Here is a 25519-nt window from a genome sequence, read left to right on the forward strand (position 1 = left end):
TCTCACTAAATTGCTGAGGGCGAGCCTTGAACTTGCCGTCCTCCTGCCTCAGCCTGTAAGAGTAGTGGGGTTACAGGTGTGTGCCACAGCACTAGGATTCACAATAACAAACTTTGAAAGCTTAAACCATCATTTTTTTATTGCCATCCTTCTGTGGGTTGATGGGTTCAACCAGGTGGTTCTCCATATGATGTTGGCCAGGACTGCAGTCATTTGGGGATTCAGTTTGGGGGGCTAGGATTTTGATGGCTCATTTGCTCTTACCAGTTCGTATTTTGCCTTGCTGAATTCTTAGAATGGACAGAATTTTAATACACTTAATGATCAGTTGATTTAGACAAAATATTTAAAACTACGATTCTCTAATTAGTGTTGTCAGAATTGGAGGTTTCTAGCCCATTATTTCTTGCTCTCTGTAATTGATTTTGGGGCAGTAGACAGAGTATTCCTTGTCTTCTCCCCATTTTTTCTGTATCAGTTGGGAGAGTCCTCATAGAAGCTGTGCTGCTGAGGACCCAGCTGTCTTTTCATTCTGATAGTTTTGAATAGATAGCTTCGTACATACCTCACAGCAGCTTTGATTCAAATGCTCAAAGGGAGAAGAACCTTAGACTAGGAAGTTGCTTTAAATGGAGTCCAATTTAGGTTACTCTTCTCAGAGAAATAAAAAGAAACCTTGTTTCTATAGAGCAGACAGTATAGATAAGATTTAGGGAAAAAGTTGTTGCTGCCTCTCTATGGATGGAAGGTAGGAGGCAGTAATGGAAGAAACCCAAAAGGCCAAAGAAGAGCTGGGAAAACAAACAAAAACTCAACCCCTAAATGGTAGGGAAATGCAGGTATTTCTCCAAAGATAAACACTATACCTTCTCTATCATACCTTTCTGTTTAAACATAGTCAAGAGCAGTAGACAAGTGTGGCTGGAAAGATTTGTCAGGAGTGAACAAGAGAACAGGGAGTGGGCCTTAATCTTTCATCAGCATTGTCTTCATCTGTTGTCACCACTACCCTACCTCCTCCCTTTGATTTGGTAGATGGAGTGGGGCCAGAAAATTTCTTTTCTTTTCCCTCCCTCTCTTTTTTTCTACCTTCCTTCCTTCTTGATTTCTTCTTCCTCCTCCTCTTCTTCTTCTTCTTTTTTTCAGAGCTTTATGGTTATACATAGTAGTTGGTGTCATCCCAATAAATTCATGAAAATTTGCATTTATAACAAATTCCAAAGTAATGCTGATGCTGCTGACTCTGGAACCACACTTTGAGAACCATTGAACTGTATTGGAGGAGAGCGCAACCCTTTTCTGTAAAGGATCAGATAACATTTTAGGTTTTACAGGCCACATGCTGTTACAAGTGCTCAACTCCTGTTTTAACCCAGTAGCCATAGACAATATTCAGATAAGCTGTGTGTTAGCTTTCTGTCGGTGTTACAAAATTCCTGAGGAAGTCAATTTAAAGGAAGAAAGATTTATTTTGGCTCATTGTTTCAGAGGTTTCAGTCCATGGTTGGTTGGCCCTGTTAAGTTGGTGCAGATGTAAGGATGATCATCATGAGGTAGAGCAGAGCTACTCACCTCATGGTGGAGGGGACAGAGACATCCCCTAACAATACACTATAAGAACTATTTTGATACCATTTACATTGTATTGTTTATTGTAAGTAGTTCAGATATGACTTGAAGAGTAAGGTATGTATAACATATGTGCAAATACTATCCTTGCTTATATAAGGGACTTGATCATCTTTAGATTTTGTATCCACAGAGGGTCTTGGAATAAGGGACAAGTGAATAAGTAAACAGGCATGTTGTGTTTTTGTAAAACTTTACTTATGAACACAGGTTTTAACTATGTAATTCTCACCTGTCATGACATTGTTATTTGAACTTTTTTCAATCATTAAAAAAAAGTAGCAACTTGGGGTTGGGGATGTGACTCAGTGGTAGAGCACTTGCCTAACAAGTGTGAGGCCCTGGGTTCAATCCTCAGCAACACATTAAAAATAAATAAAATAAAGGTATGGTGTCCAACTACAACTAAAAAATAAATATTAAAAAAAAAGTAGCAACTGTTCTTAGCTCATGGGTGGCTGGCAGGATTTGACCCTTGGGCTGTAGCTTGGGACTCCTGAACTAAAGGGAAGATTTGGAAGCACCTGCTGTGATGTGCTCTTGGAGACCAGGTGTGAAGACCTTTCTTCAGAAAACTCCCACGTGCTGGATAAAACAAGAAGGACTTTGGTTCTTTTATTCATTTTTACTCATCCACCTCACTTTTTGCCATTTCCACCACCTAACACTAAATATCATTCTCATTTTTAAAGTTTTAATTTCTAGAAACTGTCAACTTCCAGAGTTGGTGAAAACACGGTGTTTATAATTGGGATTGAGGAAGTAGGAGGAGGGGATTCCATGTTCTTCCTGGTAAATTCGTAAAGCAGCTTCAGCAAGTACTGTGGACTTGATCATTTAATCCTCATTATATAGAGGAGGAGTTGACAAACATTTCCTAAATGGCCAGAAGATAAATGTTTAAACCTCACAATAAATAATAACCCTATACACAATAAATAATGACCCCATACGCTGTTTTAACTGTCCAATCTGCCTTGTAGCTGGAAAGTGGCTCTGGAGGATACTTAAAGGATGGGGCTCGCTGTGTCAGTAAAACTTGATTTACAGAAAAATGCTGGGTAGACCAATGGGCAGTAGTTTGCAGACCCTTGTTTCAGAAATATTCTTGAGATGGGGTAGAGTGTTTAAAACTGTCAGAAAAATCTGGTGGCCAGGTCCTTGCTGGGGCCCATGTACTCATTGCAGGGATTTCTGAACTTCCTGCTGAGGAATTCTGATTGTCCAGCTTGGGTGGGGCCATTCTTGAGAGAACAGATGGAGGTGTGGCCCTGACACTGTTTGGAGAAACTAGATTGTTTCTGGATTGGTGTTGGTTGGCCAAGCTCCTCTGATCTGATTGTTCATATAGATATTTGGCTATATGATTAAAAACAACGTATGAAAAGGAAGTTGTTAAAAGTATTTAAGAGGTCTGGGGGCTCATGCATTTTTGACAAGTTGTCCATTTCATTTGCTTTTCCTTTTAAAAAGTTATTAGTGGCCTCTGTTTATTCTCTCTGACTTTCGTGCTCAAAATGGAACCCAGAGCCTCATGAACATGCTCTACCACTAAACTGCATGCCCAGCCCCTTTCTGTTCTCTTATAAAAACTTTTTTGTTTTATGGGCAAACAAGGTTGAATTTTTAAATTCAAGCCAGTAGGTGAGGCTCTATAGTTTTTTTCATGGCTTTTTTTTTTTTCTTTTTAATTTATCAAGAGACTTTTAACTCAGAAACATGCCCATAAGGGGTTTCACAGAGGTTAACTGATTTGATTTAGGCTCATGATTTTTTTAGTATGTCAGATGCACATAATCAAACAGTAGATAAAACACATTCTGAAGCCTAAACTAAGAAGAGTATATTAATGTGTTTGTTTGATGTGGTGTACACCTACTGCCTTCTGTTGCATTCCCAGTTCACATGAATTCTGAAGTTGGGGATAGGAAAGTGTTTAAAGAATCTGGCCATCTTAAACTCTGGCTCTGAGTTATTAATCTCAGTCTTTATAGTCTTGTCACTTCTCTCCAGATCGGTCCCTGTCATTCAGCTGCAGTGGTTTCTATACCCCTAGAGGCCAATGATGAAGGGCCTTGCAGGTCTGAAGGCTCAGTGTTTGCTTTTCTTTCTTCCTGGCTGTCTTCTTACTCTGGCAGCATTTGCTCCCACTGGGAGCTGAGGGTACTTCTGACTTTGCTGTCTGTACAGCTTCCTGGGCAGCCAAGTACTGGGTCATAGTGAGGGGCTTCCTTTTTGTAAGTTGTAGTCTGAGATGTCTGCCACCATGGCAGCATCCATGATTCAGCTCCGGGCGATGGCCATCAGCCATGTTTCAGTGCACAGCAGAGCCAACAGGAGGAGAGCAGATGGTGGTGTACTGTAAGGTAGAATGGTTGTAGAAAGAATACATTCACCACCTTTTTCTCATGAAGTAGGAAAGATTGAATCCAGAAGTGGTCTGTTACTCATCTTTCCACCCCTAATAATAGTCAGCATTTATGGAGCAATTACTATGTGCCAGTTATGGTTCTAGGCACTTTTCATATATTAACTCATTTGTGCTCCTGATAACCCCATGAGGGGGTCAGTGAAGCACAGGAAGGTCCTGTGGCTCCTGAGAGGTGGGGCTGGAGTCCATAGGGCTATGTGCTTTCAGTTTGTTCCCTTAACATTACCCTGAGCTTTCTGGTGCTCACACCACACCTGACTCAGGGGAGTTGCTTAGTATTTTATTGACTGGTGAAGGAAGGAGACTATTAAACAATCACCTGTATGTTTCCCTTGAAGTAAGAATCAAGTCTTTTTTCTGCTTTCAGATTTACGGTACACCTACCTGCCAACTTTTATCTGCTGGAATAACACCAGGTCTTGCAAGGGTCCCACCTGAAAATATATTCTTAGGGGAGTTAGTATATGACAATGATAGCTGTTCAAAGCACTAGATTAAAATTCAGTTATTCATTGGCGGGGGTTGCTAGGCATTAGAGGGAGCGAGAAGCTGTACTCACTGTATTTCCTTACTCCTTACATCAGAAAGGATTTCCAAATGGATGAACAATTTTATTTATTTATTTTTTTGTAATGGCAATTTAATTAATTAATTGATCGGGTTTTTTTTGCAGCTGGGTGCATGCGGTGGCACATGCCTTAATCCCAGTGGCTCGAGAGGCAGAGACCAGAGGATCATGAGTTCAAAGCCCACCACAGCAAAAGCGAGGCACTAAGCAACTCAGTGAGACCCTGTCTCTAAATAAAATACAAAATAGGGCTGGGGATATGGCTCAGTGTTTGAGTGCTCCTGAGTTCAATTTCTAATAACCCCGCAAAAAAAAAAAAAAAATATATATATATATATATATATATATATTTTTTTTTTTTTTTTTTTGCAGTACTGGGGATTGAACCCAGGGCCTCTTGCATGTTAGACAAGTGCTGTACCACTGAGCTACACACCCAGCCCTGGATGAATAAGTATAAACATGAAACTGTATATAGTAAGCCCGCTGCATCTTCAGGTCCTGTGTCAGAGGATCAGAGGTTTCAATCAACTGCTGATCAGAAAATATTTGAAAAAAAGTATGTCCCATGAAATGTGTGACTACTCACAGGAGGGGAGAAGGGTAAAGATTATAAGTAGTTTCAAATGTGTGTTTTCATCAGACCTTGGTTTGATCAGGTCAGATATTGTTGCTGGAAGAGTTTTTTGTTTTGTTTTGTTTTAATCTCTTTGGTTTTTTTTTTTTTTTTTTGGATTTTGGAATTGTGGATAAGGGATTATACATCTAGATAAGAGTTTGTAAATACAGATGGATGTTTAAGGGTATTCATGGCAGTGTTGGTTGAAATCATGACAGCACCTCTGTAGGAGATTGGTTAATGGTCCTGATACACAATCGTGCTATATTTAACTCTTTAAAAAGAATGGAGCAAATGGTGTGATCTTGTTTGGACTAAAAATATATTGATGCTTTTATGTGCATCAAGTTACTTCTAGAGTGACATCTAGATCAGTGGCTGCATATTTAAAGCCCCTGGAGAAATAAAATAATAATACCTGGGCCTCAGCTTAACCTCATTGCATTAGGAATGCAGGGGTGAGGCCCCAGAACTGCTATCTTAAGGTACCCCAGGTGATTTTGATATCCTTGAGATTTGAGGACCATTGGTCTAGAAGGATAAGACATTAGAAAATATTTTGAAGTGGGAAGTGGGAGATGTAATTTTTAACAGTACTATATAAAGTAATCCCCTTTCCCATTTGTATTACTAATATTTTTTAAACTATTATGAAGAGAAAAAAAGTAAAGAACTCTTGTATGATTCACATCAGCTATTATAGGCAAAGACATTTTTAGCAGGTCTGTACTCTTCTAGAAATTTGATATTTCTGAGCATTACTCTCTTTTACTATATACAGTGTTTGCTGATGTCAGTTGATAACTGAGTTAAGAATCCAAAATACCAGAAGTGGATGAAAATGGCCTGAGTGGGCACTGGGCTCAGGCATCAGTCTTTCATGGTCATGCTGAGGCACTTTATTATGAATGATTCAGCTAGATTGCTTATCCTTCCCACCAGGCTCCCACCCTAGTAGCTAAGCTAATTAAGAAAGAAGTTGCCTTTTTCTTTTTTTCGATGGTTTAGCTGATATATTTGACTACATGGAAAATAATATTGATAGGTAAAAGTGATGATAGAGCCATAAGAAATAAGTAAGTTTTTATAAACAAGGCTTTCAATAAGGAAAAACAAAAAGGCTGTAAAAGAAATGATTTGTATTTATAGTATACTACTTGGCTCTTCTATGAACTATTTATTTTGTGTAATAATGGAAGTATTGACTTGATTTAGCTAAAAGTTGTTCTGTCATTGTGCTGGGAAGATGGGGACATGATATGAGAGAATTAAATACTTGGTCTGCCAAGATGAGAAGACAGTGACCAAAACAAAAGTCAGTTTATGTACAGAAACTTAAAATTTACTCAAAAGCATACTATTTAGAAATATGGAGCAGTACATCAAAAGAAACCCAAGACTTGACAGTGATGGCCTTTGGGTCATACAAATAGAATGGGCAAGTGTGTGGCAGAGGCCCATTGTCTCATAACCTTTTTTAAATTTTATTTTTATTAGAGCTTTATAATTAGGCATAGTAGTGGGTTCATTTTGACAAAATCATATATATGAGGAATTTGATTTCAGTCCCCATTTGCCCCTTTTCCTCCCCTATTCTCTTTCCTTTACTGATCTTCCTCTCACTCATTTATCTATTTATCTTTGATTGGGACTTTCTATATAAAGGTGAAATTCTCTTTGGCACATTTGTATGTGCATGTAGCATGATTCTGTTAGAGTCATTCAATTGTTCTTCCCTGTCCCATCTTTCCTCCTTCCCTCTTATCCTCCTACTCCACTGGTTTTTTTTCCTGTATATTTATGATAGCTGATCCTCCACTCTCCCCACACCTTCTTCCCCTATTTTGCTCTAGTTTCTACATATGAGAGAAAACATTTGATCTTGACTTTCTGAGTCTGGCTTATTTTACTTATATTCTCCAGTTCCATCCATGTACCGGCAAATGCCATTTTTTCATTTAAGAAGATGCCTTTTGATGGTACTTTAGGACTGTCAGCTTACTGACAAGAGCTTTGTCTTGTAGCTTAGTCCCTGTTGGCCTCTTTCCCCCTCCTTCTTCCTCTTCTCCCTTTCCATCCTCCTCTGCCCCATCTTCCTTACCACATCTACCTCCTCCTTCCTCTTCCTGCCCCTTCTCCCTGTTTCTTTTCTTCTTTTTTCCTCCTGTTTTCTTTCTCCTTTCTTTTTTGCTGCTTCTTTCCTCCTTCTTCTGTCCCTTCTGCCCCTTCTCCTCCTTACCCTTCCCTTTTTTTTTCTTCCCCCCTTCCTCCTATCCATCTTTCTTTTTCTCTTTCTCCTCCTTCCTGCTTCTCCTTTCTTTGGCATAGAAGGGCCTCTGTTCTCTGAGATCGTTTATTGCAGTGTGGCTACCTTCACTATGATAAAGTTCTGTTTTATCTGGCTCAGTAAAATTGGCGAATAACAACTTTCCTTGTTCTTGCTGACCTCTGCTCACATCCAGCCAGATCTGGTTTGGGGTTGAAGTCCATGAACAAAATTGCTAAAGCTCCTCTGTTGTGTTTTTGTGCACCCTATTTTTGCTAATACTGCTATGTGGCACATCACACTGCATTTATATAAATGATACCTCTAACATCAGAGAAAGGATTGTTCACAGGGCAAGGTGGTGTTTGGCATGGAGTGAATACCTTATTTCCACCTTAAATCCTGAAATAGATTGGTCTCTACAACCCAGATTACAGCCAGATTGCACACCTCCCATTTCTGTCCTATGTCATGAAGGAGACACTTCTGCAGGTCCTGTGTGAAAAGTGACACTGAGCATCACTTACATGGGGCAGCTCACAGTTCTGTCCAGCATAGGTTTCCTGCTTTGCTCCAGAAACACCTTAATAGGATGTTATTAGTATCTCTATCAAAGGGTTAAAAAAATACTTCTCTTATTAGGCATCAAATAAAATTCTCTGTGGTGAATCCTGAGGTATGTATTCTTTCCAAGGTGAGATGGGTGTACTTCATATATGCCATTTATAGAAATGATTGTGAAGACAGTTTCACATGTCAAGGAGCACATGCCAGTCTGTGCTTCCTGACAAGATGGTTTCCCTGAGGGTGGCAAGGATCAGTGTTACCCACTTTGGGGATTGTAATACTAGAACAGAGGTTTGTTTACCTGTTTTTACTCTTGGGTGTTTTCTTTGTTTTTGTTTTTTGCAGCTTCTTAACCCCGGTTTTGAGATGATGGGATTAGGAAACGGGCGCCGCAGCATGAAGTCGCCGCCCCTTATTCTGGCTGCCCTGGTGGCCTGCATCATTGTCTTGGGCTTTAACTACTGGATTGCGAGCTCCCGCAGTGTGGACCTCCAGGTATTATGTCTGTTTATTTTTGTGGGTATGGATACAATTGAATATTTAACATTGTTGGGTGATGGTCCCAGGGGTTTGCTGTTAATTGTCACCCATGGTGCTCAGTGTACACTCCATGATAGGGGGTTTGGGCTCTACATCTGCTCCAGCCCAGCCCTGGAGCCGACTCTACTCCATTGCAGCTTTGGAAGGAGAGGACACCCTGTGATGGATTAGGATCACTGCCAAAGCCTCCCTCTGCTTTTCAATTGAGCATTTTGGTGGTTCTGGAAAGGCAGCCTGCTGAGGCTCACTGGCCACAGCCCATTTCCAGTCCTGGTGTCCATGTGGACATCAAAGAGTGATATTTGCAATATATTTGGATGATGAGTATAAGAAATGTGTTTTTAAAGGTGCCAATAATAACTTTAGATTTCCTGTGTCTTATGGCCATTCATGGGTTAAGACAATGCAGAGCAAGGACAGAGACTCTGTCCTTAACTATACTTTAGTGAGGCTCCTCTGAGCCCTCTTCTTCACTGGGCCTTGATCCTGACCCCATCCTCACCCTCGTCTTTGATCTGCCCAGCCCTGTTTTAGCAAAGAATCTGCTAGGTCATCTCATCACCCTGATAGCTGATCAAATTTCTCATCCCCCATCCTTGATGTCCAAGTCTTTGACCTGCCTTTAGCAAGAATCTTATTAAACCAGTTTAGTAAGAATCCCCCTAACCTGTATGCTGCTTCTTAGTAATCATGCATCCTCTGACCCCTTCACTCTGTTCATTGGCTATACTCTCCAACCACTTTTGCTTTATTGAGAGTTGAACACAGTTTTTCTTTACACTATTATAAGTCACAATCTCTGTTGGAATAGTCATGAGTAAAGTTTTCCTGTTCGTTTTAATATGTGTCAGAATAATTTTTATTTTTACACAAATTGCCTTTTTTTGTGTTCAAGTCCTACAAAGTTGGGATTTTGCTTTCCACATTTCACAGGTGGGCAGAGTAGAACACACAGAGATTACAAGTAGAACAGGGATTCTGACCACTGGGTTCTTGGCCATGGAACTCCATCCCAGCTGAGCATTCTCTGTTTTGTCCTGTCAAGCTAGGATTGTCCTCTTTATCTGCCCAGGATTACAGTCCTTGTAATTGAGCTTCCATGGCAGCCCCTGTTCTCTGGGCAGATGAGACCTTGGTTTCTGAGGTTGGAGAATTGAATCTGTTTTCAGACATTTTCTTATATGCAGCTAACAGAGAGCACGTAACTCTCAATATTCATGCCCCACCTTGTGCCAGGTAATGCACAGAACACTCTGGGTTTTTACTACATTTATATCTCATAAGCCCCTGTAAGGGGTGTAGTGATGGGTTTCCATTTTTCACTAGTAATGTGGAGGCTCAAAGAAGTGCATTCCTCTACTTAGAGCAGCATTTCTCCAGAAAGTCCTCTTAAAGCACATAGCCTTAGGCACATATTCTGTATGTAAGGTGGGGTTCAGGGTTGGCTCCAGTGAGGTCTTTGAGAAAGCTGAGACAGTCTCCCAGATGGTACGACCTCACCCTTTGGTTTCCTTGTAGTCACGAATCCTGGAGCTGGAAGGCAGGGTCCGCAGGGCAGCTGCAGAGAGAGGTGCTGTGGAGTTGAAAAAGAATGAGTTCCAGGGAGAGCTGGAGAAGCAACGAGAGCAGCTCGACAAGATCCAGTCTAGCCACAACTTTCAGCTGGAGAGCGTCAACAAGTTATACCAAGATGAGAAGGTATGGCCTGCCTCATTGCCCTCATATTTCTATTTCGAATGACAGTTTCTACCTTGGGTTAAGATTTATGTCATTATGTAGAGTGAACCTGTTGGTCAGGTTGGGCATCTCCTCCCCTTGGCCCTCCATTCCCCACTGAGCTCATCTTTGCAGTGGTGATGCAAGAAATGCAAAAGAATCAAGGTGGCATTGGGTTCTTCCTCTTACTGTCTTTTTTCTTATTTTCTACTCTGTGCCCAGGGCTTATATCTCACAGAGGAATAGTGTTTGAGTCTTCAAATATTTCACTGATATATTTAGATCTCTAAATACTAACAAAAAAAGTCGGGGCCAGGTGTGGCAGTGGCTTGGAAGGAAGATTGGAAGGCAGGCTGAAGCAGGAGGATTGCAAGTTCAAAGCCAGCCTCAGAAACTTATGAGGCCCTAAGAAGCTTAGTGAGACCCTGTCTCAAAAAAAAAAAAAGGCTGGGATTGGGGTTGTGGCTCGGTGGTAGAGTGCTTGCCTAGCATGTGTGAGGCACTGGGTTCGATTCTCAGCACCACATATAAATAAATAAAATAAAGGTCCACTGACAACTAAAACATATTTTAAAATAAAAAAGGACTGGGAATGAGGCACAGTGGTTAAGCCCCCCTGGGTTCAATCCTCAGTACTTTTTAAAAAAAAAATAGTAGGGAACTCAGAGTGTTGGCTTTTAAGTTTAAAACAACAACAACAACAACTAGATTTTGCACAGATTAAAAAGGGGCTTCTAGCTAATTAAAATATCACTTTTTCTGAGGATTGCAAAATTGAACTTTCTTGTTATTAACTGGTATAATGGTATTAGTTACTACTGTCTTCTAAAGTACATCAAAGTCATGATTATTTGTTATCCAGAAGGCTTTGGCTCTTACTAATGCATATGTCTCTCCCTGGGGAATGGTTGATTTATTAGAAGGAGGTTGTACCTCAAGATCCATTATCTCAGATGTGGACTTGGTTTTAGTATAAACTAGTGCCCAACACTTCACTAGAAAATGAATCATTTCTAAGGAGGGCTTCAGACTTTTCTTTCCTAACTGATTTAAAATGCAAGAAGTACTTTCCTTCACTTGTAACATACTTTCACTGTTCACAAACTCATACATCTTCCAAGGGAATTGTTCTAGTTTCCATGTTATAATAAAGTGCTTCATTATTTTTCTTTGCTGGAAGATACTATTTGTGTTCCTGAAAACCTCTTTGAATATAATGGGACCTGGATTTTTCTCAGTGTATATGTAGACAGTTTCCCTAAAGATGGGTTTCTTGGAGGAAATAAGAGTTTATTATGTCAAACTCAAAAACTGTAAAAAGATTTTATTTGGGGGTCTTAGGCATTGCAGTTTGTGAGACACAGGTTCATATAGCTATAAGAGTAAAAGCCTCCTCACGGGATGAAATGAAGGGGGAATATCAGCCAGGTGGAAAACCAGGTGACTTTCCCTTGCTTCTTTTTTTTTTTTTTTTTTTTTTTATTGTTTATTTTTCATTTTGACACAGGGTCTCGCCAAAATTGCTGAGAATCTAACTGTTAGAGTCTGTAAACAAGTCAAAATAACACCTGGCATTTTGCCAGGGGAATGTTAGAGTTGGTAAACAAGTCTGGATGGTGCCTGGCAAAATGCCAGGTGTTATTTTGACTAGTGGAAGCCGTTTATTGTAGGACAGGAGCAGTATTTATACATTCCACACAGCTTATCTAATTAACATAAACTAGATACATCAGTCAACCAATCAGGAATCTCCACACTTAATAGCTCACTTTTGTTACTTCTCAAACCACTCCCTCTGGCATTTTACCAGGCACCATCCAGACTTGTTTACCAACTCTAACATTCCCCTGGCAAAATGCCAGGTGTTATTTTGACTAGTGGAAGCCGTTTATTGTAGGACAGGAGCAGTATTTATACATTCCACACAGCTTATCTAATTAACATAAACTAGATACATCAGTCAACCAATCAGGAATCTCTACACTTAATGACTCGCTTTTGTTACTTCTCAAACCACTCCCTCTGGCATTTTGCCAGGCACCATCCAGACTTGTTTACCAACTCTAACATTCCCCTGGCAAAATGCCAGGTGTTATTTTGACTTGTTTACAGACTCTAACATCTAATTAAGTTGCTCAGGCTGGCCTAGAACTTGGGATCTTCCTGTCCTAGTCTCCTTAGTTGGCTGGGATTATAGGTCAGCTTCTCTTTGGTTTTTTAAGCTTCACTTTTAAAAAGGGAAGGCATGTGTATAAAAACTGAGAATCCATTGGAAAGGGAAATTTTAGTTAACAACAAACAATCCTAAGATCAGTATTGAAAAGCCAGAGGCCACAGTCAACAGAGTAAAAATTTTCAGTTGAAGGAGCATCAAATAGCTGTTTGAAAAGAGAGTCTGTTTTCATTGAGAGTTTTAAACTTTCAGGACATGTAACATAAAGTTCTTTTTATTGTGGGAAGCAAGGATGGGTTCCTCATCACATCTTAGCCCCAGGAGGATTTTAGCTGTACTTTGGTGTGGTGGAGCTAGCTTCTGGGTCAGGAGACCAAGGTGGAATTTCCTTAGTCACATAATTTTAAGCAAGTTGCTTAATTTCTTTGGATCTGTTTTCTGAACTGTCAAGTGGAAATAATGACAGAATTTCCCATATAGGGTATCTGTGAGGATTCAGTAAGATATGACTTATAAACTGGGCTTGGTGGTGTAGACTTGGGGAGGCTAAGGCAAGAGGATGGCAAAATAAAATAAAAAGAGTTCGATGTAGCTTAGTGGTAAGATGGCCCTGAGTTCAAACCCCAGTCCAACAAAGGAAAAAAAGATAATACTTCTGAAGGGTTTAGGAAGGTGCTTGACATGGAATAAAAACTCAAAAACTCAAAGCTAGTGTTATTATAGCTAATCCTACCAGCAGTGTTAGTTAGCAACACAAGAGTACTAGTAGTAGAAGAGCTAGCAGTAAACCACAGTGGCAATAGTGATAATGGTATGTTTTTTATGAATTTTATCTTAGCCCAGTCAAGCTGCTATAATGAAAAGCCACAGACTGGGTGGCTATAAACAGCAGACATTCACTTTTCACAGCTCTGGAGGCTGGGACGTCCAAGATCATGACAGTCACTAATTTTGTGTCTTAAAGGCCTGTCCATGGCACCTTGTTTTTGTGTCCTTGCAGGGATGGAGGAGTCAAGGCAGCTCTCTGAGGTTTGTTTTATAAGGACACTATCCCATTCACGAGGGTGGAGCCCTCAGGACGTAATTTCCTCCTAAAGTCCTACCTCCTAATGTAGTTCTTTATTAGAATTTTCAAGGGTCATCTAGTGGTCTAACACAAGTTAAGTATCCAAAATGCTTGGGACCAGAAGTGGTTTGGATTTTCAGATGTTTTTGGCTATAAAGATACTGGGATGGATATATATATATATATATATATATATATATATATATATATATATAGAAGGACTATAATTAAATTTTTAGCTATAAAGATATTGTTTTATATATATATATATATATATATATATATATATGTGTGTGTGTGTGTGTGTGTGTATATCCATATATATATATATATATATGGATATTTGGGGGCTGGGACCCAAGTCAAAAAGTGAAATTTATTTGTGCTTCATATGCTCCTGATAGTCTTAGCTTAAAGAAAATTTTATGTATTATTTTTAGTGCACATGTGTTTTGACTTGTCACATGAGGTCAGGTGTATAGTTTTCCAATTGAGATACCAAGTGGATATGTAAAAAGATTCAGATTTTGGAGCATTTCAGACTTTGGATTTTCAGATTAAGGTTGCTCAACCTGTAGTGATTGCCAGCTATGGGAAGAGATGGAGTGCCAGGACCTGTGAATGAGGTTGGTTGGCAAACCCCTCAGGACCTTAAGATTTCCCATCTCATCAGTGTTCCTCACCTTGGGCAGTTACTGTTACTGTCTTGGGGTGGGCGTTGTATCTCTCAAGTGAGGATCAGACAAAAGCTTTGAAAACCAAACATATCAGGGTAAACCTGGTGAATGCTTTTTATGATGAAATTATTGCATTGGGTCAGATTTATGTGATAGAATTTTCTGGGTTTATGGAAATGATCCTCATTTTGTGCTCTGCAGTACAGTAGCCAGTAGCTACATGAAGCTATTGAATACATAAAATGTGGCTAGTAGAATTGAGGAGCGAATTTAATTTTAACTAATTTAAACAGCCAAATATGACTCAGCTGCCTTGGCTGGCAGAGGTTTAGGGAATTGACAGGACTCTGTTAAGAAGCCCGATTTGCCAGGCTGGGGTTGTGGCTCAGCGGTAGAGCGCTTGCCTTGTACGTTCAAGATCCTGGGTTCGATCCTCAGCACCACATAAAAATAAATACATGAAATAAAGGTATTGTGTCCAACTACAACTTAAAAAAAATTAAAAAAAAGAAGAAGCCTGATTTAGGTTCATTTATATGGTGCTGTGTTCCTTGAAGGAGCAGCACAGGGTGAAACTGGGTCTCAGTGGTTTCTTTGTGTGAGAAATAGAAAGTTTGTTGGTCCATTTTCATAATATAGTATTTGGCTTTCATTGGATCCAATTGTGACTATTTTAATTATAGTCCTTCCATTTGTACACCCCAATTTTGAAATTAGCTAATCACTTAGATTGTAAGCCCAAGCGCTTCTTATCAGAGCAAGGGGCAGTACTTTGTTAGGGATAAAAGCAGGCGGATTGTCTGCCCATGTGTGCTTGCTTGTGGGATTCCCTCCCGGGACACAGCCTTCTGCAGAAGAACTGTGACCCACTGCCAAGCACGTATTTGATTTCTTGTGGCACCTTGGTATTTCTAACATTTGATACTTTACCCATTTCCTCTATAAGGTTTAGAGGTAAAGGTTCAGATTAGGGATGCTGAACATGTGAAGTCTTTGCAGATATTCTCCACAGTCTGAGAAACTTATTTCATATAAAGAATACGCAGCCTACAGTGGTGGTTGAATTGGGATGAGGAAGATGAGATCACCCTCTGTTTGAATATTTGTGCTTCCCTAAAAGTCTGCAGCTTGCTAGTATTTCCACCACTGTCTCCACACAATCGGAATTGAACCCAGGGCTTCAAACATACTAGGCAGGTGCTGTACCGTTGAGCTATATCCCGTCCCTTTTCAAAAAAATGTTGAGAATGAGTCTCCTTAAGTTGTCAAGGTTTGCCTCAAATTTACAGTCCTCATAAGGAGCCTAAGCTTCTCAGGTCACTGCACCACAGACCTGCACCACTGTGTCTGACAACTTGCTGGTGTTTTGGTGCAGAATTATTGATTCAGCTTATCAAATTGGCACCTGCTCATGCCCCATCTTGCAGTTTGAATGTATTTGTTATGGAAAATGCTTTAAAACAATCAACCCTAGCCCAGCTGTGCATTATAATCACCAATTGCAAGCTCATACCAAAAAATACCTCAGATCATAGTGTAGGTGCCAGAGCTCAAAGAATATATAATTTTAAAGATTGTGCACACACACACACACATTCATGCATACCTAATTTTTTCCCCCTAAGCTCCTAGATTGCTGTGATGCAGCTACCTGTCCAAAGATGGGTGATTGAGATCAAGTGTTTACAGTACTACATTTTTACATTTTAAAAATAAAATTACATTATTAATTTTTTCAACCATTCCTCAGTGAAATGATTTAAAAAGCAAAGGCCATTATCATTAAGAGATATAATTCATTTAAATATGATTTGTTAAAGCTGTTAAAGAGTAATTTGAGGTAATACTTGTTTTCCTAAGTTATTTCTTTCATCTTTATTGAAATCCTTGAATAGTCATAGAGGCTGTGCCATATTGGAAATGCCCCCACTCCAGGTTGCTTCCTTGCTCAGAATTGGAAAATAGATGGGTCTCAAGATTCTCAGTACTGAGACCAGCTGGCTTAAATACCCTTCAGATGTCTCCTGGAGCCAGGCATGCTGATTTACGCCTGTAATCCCAGCCACTCTGGAGACTGAGGCAGGAAGATTTCGAGTTCAGGGCCAGCTTGGGCAACTAAATGAGACCCTGTCTCAAAATAAATTATTTTAAAAAGGTTTAAGAATGTAGTTCAGAGTTAGACTGGTCCAGGATTCAATTTCCTGTACACCAAAGCGGGGGGCGGGGGGGGGGGGGGCGGAGGGGGGCGGGGGGGGGCGGGGAGGAATGTACCTCAGGATGGTTGGTGGGCAAGACATCATAGGTCTCAACAGCTAAGTGATGCTGATGTAGAACAGTTTTCTTATGAAATAGATGGACATGCAGGGAGGTAGAAGAATAATAAGCTCACACCTGAATGTCCCTCACCCAGATAGTATTTACAAACAAAACAATAAGAAACCAAGGTCCTCCATCTTCCCTTCTCAGTCTCTTTCCTCCTTTGCCTCTTGTATGTATAATCGTTGTTGTGAATTGTAATGATTTTCCTTTTAATTTAGATTTCTGAACTTTTACTATATTTGTTCAAAACCGATAGATTTTTTTAAAATCAACATTTTTAACATTTTCAGTTCCTCTGTTTTTCTTCAAGTTGCTTTTTGTAGTCAGCTTGTTTTTGAGGGTTTTATTGATTTTACAGATTCAGTTCAGTATTCTAACTGCTGTACTCCATTTTTGTAGAAATATACCACAGTTTACTCCCTGCTGATGAGGGCTTCCTTGTTTCTGCTTTTTCCTTCTTTGAGAGAAAGTTGATTACAGCGTGCGTGCATGGTCTACAATACTCCCTAGGCACTGGGAACTTTTCGAAACTCACAGTGTTTTCCTAGCTATAGTTTGGGCCCCATCAGTGAGCCCATGCATTGTAATGTAGTGAGTTATATCCACACTTAAACCATGAAAAATGTGCTAGGCTTCATGGCACAAGCCTGTAATCCTAGCTACTAAGAAGACTGAGGCTGGAGAATTGCAAACTTAAGGGCACCCTTGGTGAGACCTTGTCTCAAAATAGAAAGTTAAAAAAGGGTGGGAATGTAGCTCAGTGGTAGAATGCCACTGGGTTCAATCCTCAGTACCGCAGAGGGAAAATTAAAAATATCAAATTAAAATATTAAAGTGTTTTATATATACATAAATAAAATTTTGTGAAACCATTGTTTTAGTTTCTGTAAAACAAATAGATTATGTATAAATGTTTGTACTTATGTGTAAATGTTTGTACTGAGTCACAAGAAAATTTGTCATTGTGGGTCAAGGTGAAAGGAATTTAGAAGATAAACAAGGATAAACCTAAAAGTTGACTTACATCCTGAGTTCTACCGGTTTTATTAGCTTTTGCCATATTGCTCCCCAAAGAGATCCTGCTGTTATCTTTTGCTTTGCAAACCTTTCTTACCTGCACATCAGTCAGTCCTCAGTTTCTGTGGGTAATATTACATTCTTCTTTTCTGATTAGTTCCCTTCATTTAAAGAGTGAAATCATATGCCTGATTATTTAGCTTGTCTCCTGGGTGTGAGACTGGCACTTAGTAGAATTTCAGAGGTTTGGTGACTGAATGGGAATTTCAGTAGATGGGTATGCAACATGTGCCTCGGGCCTACGTCCCAAGCAGTTCACCTTCTATTTTGGAGGAGACGAGATTCTTTAAATATTTAGCAAATAATTAATTTTTAACAACAAGAGTTACATGAATGAAGAAATTGATGTTATCTCAAGCAGTTGTAGTCTTTTTCCTAAAAGAGTCCTGGAGATTAAAATGGAGTTTAGATAAGTTTGTGGAAGCTGGATGTTGAGTGATGTATAAAGCAAAGAATTAGAGATGGAAAGGTGGTGAATCCCACCTGACTGATGGGAATTTTGTTGAATGATACGGATGTGCAGTGGCAGGTGACATTGACAGCCTTGTCTAGTTCCTCTCTTCCCCAAAGGGGGAGAAACCTGGCACAGAGAAAATCCATCCATTGGCCAGAGTGTTGACCAGTTAATAGATCTTGATAATTTGAACCAGATCCCACAGACTTTTTGATCTTTTAAAAATACTGGTTTAGTATCCCTCAATCCAAAATACTTGAGACCAGTATTTCAGATTTCCTGTTGTTTTTTTTTTTTAATTTTTGCAATATTTGCATAGACTTTTAGTGATTGAGTATCCTTAATCTGAAAGTGTGAAAAAATGTTCCAAAATTTGAAACTTTTTGAGCATTACAACATTTTGAGGTGGACACAGTGGTGCGTGTCTGTAGTCCCAGCTACTTAGGAAGCTAAGGCAGGAGTATCTCAGGAGTTCTGAGGCCAGTTTGGGCAATTTAGTGAGATTCCACCTCAAAAAACCTTTGTTTTTTGGATTTTGGGATTAGGGCTCTCCAATTCTAGATAACTTCATTCAGACTTCAGATAAACCTTGGAGATTAAGGTGCCATTTTTATTTTGTCCCAGCAATAGATATATAACTTAATGGAAGCTCTTGTATAGTTACTTCTTGTGTTGTATGTAAGGAGGTATAGATTTGTTTTGCAACAGATAATTTTTTTATATTAAGTAATTTCCAAAGAAGTCATCTTTTCCTTTATTAACAAGATATTATTTTTATAGACAATTTTGAAAGTACAAGAGAAAAAAAACATCTATAATAACATCATTTATAGATAAATCAATGAGAGTCCTCCACTCCCTTAAAAAATACAGATAATTTCTAAAATTTTATAACTTATTGATTATATTTAAGCATTTACAAATGTAAGTATGACATCAAATGTAGAATAGGGTTTCTTTGGTGGGGGAGTTGGTACTAGGGATTGAATCTAGGAGTGCTTAATCACTGAGCCATAGCTTTTTTTTTTTTTTTTTTTTTTTTTTGAGACAGGGTCTCACTAAGTTGCTTAGGACCTCACTTAGTTGCTGAGGCTGGCTTTGAACTTACGATCCTCCTGCCCCAGCCTCCTGAGTTGCTGGGATTATATGCATGTGCCACCATACACGGCTAGATTAGGGTTCTTTAGATGAATGTCTTTGAATACTTACAAACTTTGCAAATTATTATTTTAAAAAAAAAACAGTTCAGAAACTCTTGGTGGCCTATGCATTATTATCTTAGTTAAGACAATTATTTCATGGGTACAAAATCAGAAATATAATTCCAGAAAAGGTGATTCTTTATAAATGTTTACAGAATGTTTTTTTTGTTTTGTTTTTTTGTAGATGGCTTTGTTATTTCATTGGCATCAGTGACTGTTTTGAATACAAAGATCTACATTTAGTTCAGGTGAACAGACATAAGCATGTATGCATTTTGGCTGTCTGTTGCTGCATATCAGGTTACTTTGAAACAGTGGGATAAAACTATGACTGAGAGTGTTTAGTTTGTTCATACATCTGCAGTTTTGGAGGGCTCGGTGGGAGTAATTTGTGTCTACTTTCCACTCTATCACCTGGGATGCCTTAAAGATTTGGGTAACAACCACCTGAGAAAACTCTCACTCCTCTGTGCACCTGTCACCTGAGAGCTTCCCTGGGACTGGGACCTCAGCACTTGTGCATGTGGCTTCTCCACAAATCTGCTTGGCTTCCTTAAACAGACTGGGAGAGAGGGGGACAAGCCAGGGGAGGGGCAAGCTGCACGCTGTTTTCTATTCATTTCCTAGGGCACCCTAACAAATTACCATAAACCAGTCTCTTAAAACATTCACTCTTTCACTGTTCTGGTTGCTAGAAGCCTAAAAGCAAGGTGTTGACAGAGTCATGCTCCCTTGTAGACTGTCAGGGAGAATCCTCCTTCACCCTTCTGGCTTTTGGCCATCTTTGTCATTGTTTGGCTTAGAGAAGCATTACTCCAGTTTCTTCCTCCACCTTCACATGGCTTTCTTCCCTTAGCGTGTGTGTGTCCTCACCCCTTTTCTTCTCTTTTAAGAACACCAGGCATAAGGGGTTGACACACACCTAATGACATCATCTTAATTACATCTACATTATGTCTATATAGACCCAACTTCTAAAAAATGTTATTCATAGATTCCTGGTGGACATGAATTTCGGGGGTGCAGTACTCAACCCACAGTATCTTTTTTATTGATTTGGAAATCAGCAGGGTCACTTCTGCTGCATTCATTTGAAAGTCACCAAGGCTGACCCAACTTTCAAGGGAGGGAATCAGACTCCACCTTTGGCAGCAGTGTCAAAGGACTCATGGTCACTGTTTTATACTACCAGTGAAATACTTTTTTTTTTTTTTAACAGATGTGTATGTGTGTATATATGAAACAGAAGAAGCAGGGCCTTTGGTTTTAGTTTTTGGCAAAAGTCAGTGAATAGTCATTTGTAAAATTCTATATTCTCTCCTAAGGATGGCACAGGATAGTTTTATGCTGCTATCAGAAAGCTCATTAATAATTCTGGGTCTGGAGACTTACCAAGATCTTAGGTACCCTCAAATAACCACACAGCAGCCATAGAGGTAACAGGTTACTAACTATCTGAAACACTTGGAGGAAGGGACTGGGAGATGCTGTCAGGGGAAGTTCAGGCCTTCCTGCTATTGTCTTTGTTTTTGCTTGCTAAAAGGAATCAGAAATAGCTTCATTTTGGTGTTTGTGCCATTCTACTAAGCTGGTTCTTTGCAGCTGTATATCCTTTTCGACATTTATACTTTCCATTTATTTGTTAAATATGTAAATGAGCACTGCAGGAAAGGCAAAGAAAATTGTTGGAATTATAATTCCTTTGTGATGGAAATAGAGTTTCTATATCATTCCTGAAGGGAAGTAGCTGACTGAAAAGACTAAAAAAAGGAAGATTGCTGGGTGGAAGAATGGAAGAAACCTTGTGGTGGCATGTGTACTGTTTCTTGTCCAGAACGAGAAAAGCTTAAAGATAGAAGCAGGTTTACTTCAGTTGTAGAGGGTATGCTTAGCATATGTGAGGCCCTGGGTTTGAACTCCAGCAGCAAAAAAATAAGTAGGCAGTAGAGAAGGTGGAGGGCAGACTGGCCCAGTCTCATTCCCACTTTGTCCCATGAGCTGTGGCCTGCGCCTGCATTGAGATGATTCAGCAAGCTCCAGCTTTCTCCTCTCACACAGTAACGGGTGCAGGGAGCCTCTAAGAACCATCATCTGAGGTGTGTGGCATGAAATGTCACACATTTAGAGTGTTTTCTTGTTGCAGGCAACTGGAAAGGAGCCAGGTTCTTGGGCATTGTTTGGATCTGGGATGGGGGTAGCTTCTCTCAGTGCAGTCCATGTATTTGTATGACTAGCTTTCTCTGAAAGATCCTGACTCTGGGAGAAGAAAGTGACTGACGTTAAGAAGCACTGTCACCGGTCCTGTTAAAGGGATGGGGCCTTCTGGGAAGCTGAAATAGTTCAAAGAACACACCTTCAAACCCTGATTCTTGAGATCAAGTCAGAAAGATTTCAGACATGTCACTTACAGTAATAGGTATGAGTTTATTGAAGGGATAAGAAAAAAGAAAGGGGATACTCTTAAGGGAGTGAGTGTGTCCTCTCAGAGAAGAGAAGGACAATGTGTCTCTCCTGCATTCCAGTTTTATTGGAGATCCCAGAGAAATTTTCAGAGAGTCCTGCTCATGTCCACCTCTAGACTTTTAACAGACAGCATGATGACATCAGACTTTCATGTCCCCACTGCCATGACAACTCTAGGTCACCTTGGCTCATTGCTGACTAATTCTAATTGGATTCTTAACAATAAATTCTAAAAGATATTATGATTCGGAGAAATATTCTTACCTTCAGGATCTGGTCACGGAAGTCTCCCCATTCAGGGTAACTTGGGTTTCACTTATCAACATTATTTTGAGCGTATATTTCTCCTGCAACTTACGGGTAGTTTGCTCATGAATGTGACATATCCTGTCCACTTAACTCAGGCAAAGCTGCAGGTCAGTTGCTTCTTGGAAAAGAAAGAATGTGGGGGTTAACACAGTCTGCCCATTTTATAGAATTATTCCCTTAACTTTGTGTTCCACCACTTGCATCTTGTCCCTTATCAGTCCTACTTCTTGAGTTCTGGAGTGCTTTCACACACATGTACACATTGAACTTCTCATGTGGTTTCTTGGGGAGATAGTCATTCTTATCCACTGAAACATAGGAGAAGCTGAGCCCAGAAGAAATCGCAGAACACTGCTAGCATTGGCTAGAGTGGCTGGGTCTGTGTTGCTGGGGGTCTTTTCATCAAACTTGGCTCCATCACATTGAGTTCTTTACAGCCAAACACAATTTTCAGATAGTTCCAGTTAATTCTCCTTGGACTATTCTGTGCAACTGAGAACATGGTGCTTTTCTTCTGAGGGGAACCCTCCATATTGTGCAGATAAAAGTGATTCCTGTGATTTTTGTCACCTTTACCCCTGGAATTGATGAATGAATGAATTCACGGTTCTATAACAGCTTTTTTTGGTTTTGTTTTTATTCCCACTGGTTTTCATTTCCAGTTATATCCATCCATTCAGTATATATTCTGCCAGGCTCTGGCTCTTGCCCAGTGATAGACAGGACTTCATTATCTGTGCATTTCCCATTGGGTACTGGAGAAAGGTGAGTAAATGGGTTGTTGGGGGTTAGCATGGACAAAGTCCACCCAGCTGCTTTAAGCAGGAAGAAATTAATACAGGGATGGAGGTGCCTGAAGTCTCATGAGAGGGGCCCGGAGTAACAGTCACAGGAGCATGGCTTCTGGAGCACCTTCAGGACCAGCCCTGAGAATGAGGCCCAGCAGGCTGCCTTAAGGCCACCCAATCCTGCTGAGTTAGGTACTTTCCACCCAAACTGTTCAGCACTCTTTTCTCCAGAGGATATATCTTATTAGAATCTCATACAGGAAAGGTGCCTGGAGCAGTCACCATAGCTGATCTACTGCATCCTCCAACAGGCATTGTGAGGTGTCTGAGGGCAATATTGGTGGGTGGGGGAGTCATTCTACAAGTCTAACTTTGCAAGCTAGCTGAGCATGTCCCTCCAAGCAGCCCAGGAAGGAAGAATGCACAGAGGGCTGGAAGGGGGTGTGGCATGGTGGGGGCTGCTGATGACTGCTGGGCAGTGTGTGTTGTTAGAGTGTAGAGAGGAACCCTAGGGCTCTTTCCCAAAGTATCTTTCCTTTAAGCCACTAAGAAGTTCGAATTTGAATTGAGAGGTTACCCACCCCCCCACCCCACCTTTCGGAAGCTCTTGAAATAGCCAAAAAGTGATGTTGCATTGAATCTAGGTGGGAGTAGAATGATTCTACAAAGTGAGATTTGCGAGGCAGCTATGAGAAGGAATCCGCAAGCCTCAGTGACAGATGGGATGGGGAGCAGTGAGGGAGAAGGAAAGCAAGGCAGCGAGATCCACTGGAATTATGTTGCCTTGAAAAAAGGGGTTTGTCTCAGAGGACTTTCAGTCTTACCAGACTGTAAATTCCCCAGGTTGCAGATTACATTTAACCTTCAAAGACAGCTTTGTAATTAAACTCAAGTAATTTACCTCCCACATTTAACAACAAAAGAAAAGTTCGTAGGAAAAACAGCAAAACACATGACATTTACATAGATGGCCTTTACTCCATATCGTCCCTCTGGGTGTTCTTCATCCCTTCCTCCTCCATAGTCTTCATCTCCCAGCCTCAGGGGAAGGGGGCTGGGGTCTGGTGGAATGAAGTGGACCTCAGGAGAAAACTCAGGGAAGCCTCCTGGATTCAAGACCTGACTTGATTTTTAAATGCACCCTGGCTGATCCTACGTGGAAGTCATTGTCTTGTTAGGTTGCCCGTGGTGGTTAATGGGTGAACACACAAGGCATGTATTTCATGTGCGTGCTCTTATTCTGTGTGGGGTGGTGTCTTAGTCCATTTTCTGTGGCTCTAACAAAAATACCTGAGAATGTATAATTTATAAAGAACAGGGTTTATTTAGCTCACATCTGGAGGTTGGGAAGTGTAAGGATGTGGTGCCCACATTTGATAAGGGCCTTCTTGCTGCATCATAACATGGTGGAGGTTGTTACATGGTGAGCCAGAGCAAGCACGTTAGTATGGTCTCTCTTATTATAAAGCCATTAATGCTGTCGTGGGAGCCCCACTCTCATGACTTCCTCTGGCTCTAAATACCTTCCAAAGGCCCCATCTCTACATACCATTAACCTATGATTTGGGAATTAAGTTTCCAGCACATGGACTTTTGGGGGACATATCCAATTCATAGCAGATGGAAACAAACCCTGCACATGTTCTTACTCTTGGATTGACCTCATACTCAAAAGAAAGAGCATTTCCATTTCTCATTGCTATGGAAGATATAAGGGACAACTGGAGTTCTGCTGTTGCGGTTGACTTTTGTCTTGTTCTCTTTTCACACAGAATTGGTTGAGTGAGTTGGAATTGTCTTTTTTACCTTCCATACTTCCTTTTTTGTTTTGTTTTTTGAAGTGCTGGGGATTGAATTCAAGGCCTTGTAAGCATGCACACTACCCCAGCCCTTTTCTGTACTTCTGAACCCAACATTGCAAGACAAGCATTTGATGGAAACACAAAGAAAATACCTGTATGACCTAGCTTTATTTTCTCTTTGGCTTTGACAAGTAGAGCTCTGAGATTATTTGTGTTTTAAAAGAATGAGTGGGACCTATTACAGCCATGGCCCTGTAACCTAAACTCTTGGTTCAGTTTTAGTTTTCACTTTATTCTGTCAAATGTCTTTGTATACCTGTTTACAGAAAAGTGTTGTGTCCTTTTAAGCCACTAAGAAGTTTGAATTTTAATTGAGAGGTGCCCCCCCGCCCCGCGCCTTTATGAAACTCTTGAAATAGCCAAAAAGTGATGTTGCGTTGAATCTAGGTGGGAGTAGAATGATTCTACGAAGTGAGATTTGAGAGGCAGTTGGGAGGATTCCTGTTCAGACAAGCCTGTAGAAGAGGCTCAGCTTGGGGCTTCTCCACTGGTCTTCATCCTCCAAGTGAAGTGCCCTGAGGTTGGAGATCTGCAGTACCAGCCTTGTCAGTGGGCATTTTCTGACTGGTTAAAGAACAGCTGGGGAACATTCAGATGACTGGTTCTATCTGCTGTCAGGGAACAGTTTTCTTCCTCTGAAGACAGGAATGACGGTTTTTCAAGTGTTCCTCTCCTCTGGATCCAGTGCTGGTACGCTCCTCTGACTGGGCACCTCTTCTTGGCTCTCCTGTTCTTATGCAGTGTTTGTATCAGGAAGAGGTGAGGGGTGGATATAGATGGTGCCAAGAAAGGG

General features: G+C 40.4%; 1 protein-coding gene across 2 annotated transcripts in view; it reads left to right on the plus strand.

Annotated features, from left to right (window-relative positions):
• The window catches only part of Golm1 (golgi membrane protein 1), a 68927-nt gene that overhangs the window by 5243 nt on the left and 38165 nt on the right, over window positions 1-25519 (plus strand). For both annotated transcript variants that reach the window (XM_027920577.3, XM_071600501.1), the window contains exons 2-3: window positions 8426-8575; window positions 10139-10318. In XM_027920577.3, coding sequence (XP_027776378.1) covers window positions 8447-8575; window positions 10139-10318 — 309 coding nt within the window. In that variant the 5' untranslated portion in view covers window positions 8426-8446. The remainder of the gene's footprint in view (window positions 1-8425; window positions 8576-10138; window positions 10319-25519) is intronic.

The sequence above is a fragment of the Marmota flaviventris genome, chromosome 13 (assembly GCF_047511675.1).
Source record: "Marmota flaviventris isolate mMarFla1 chromosome 13, mMarFla1.hap1, whole genome shotgun sequence".
Lineage (NCBI taxonomy): Eukaryota > Metazoa > Chordata > Mammalia > Rodentia > Sciuridae > Marmota > Marmota flaviventris.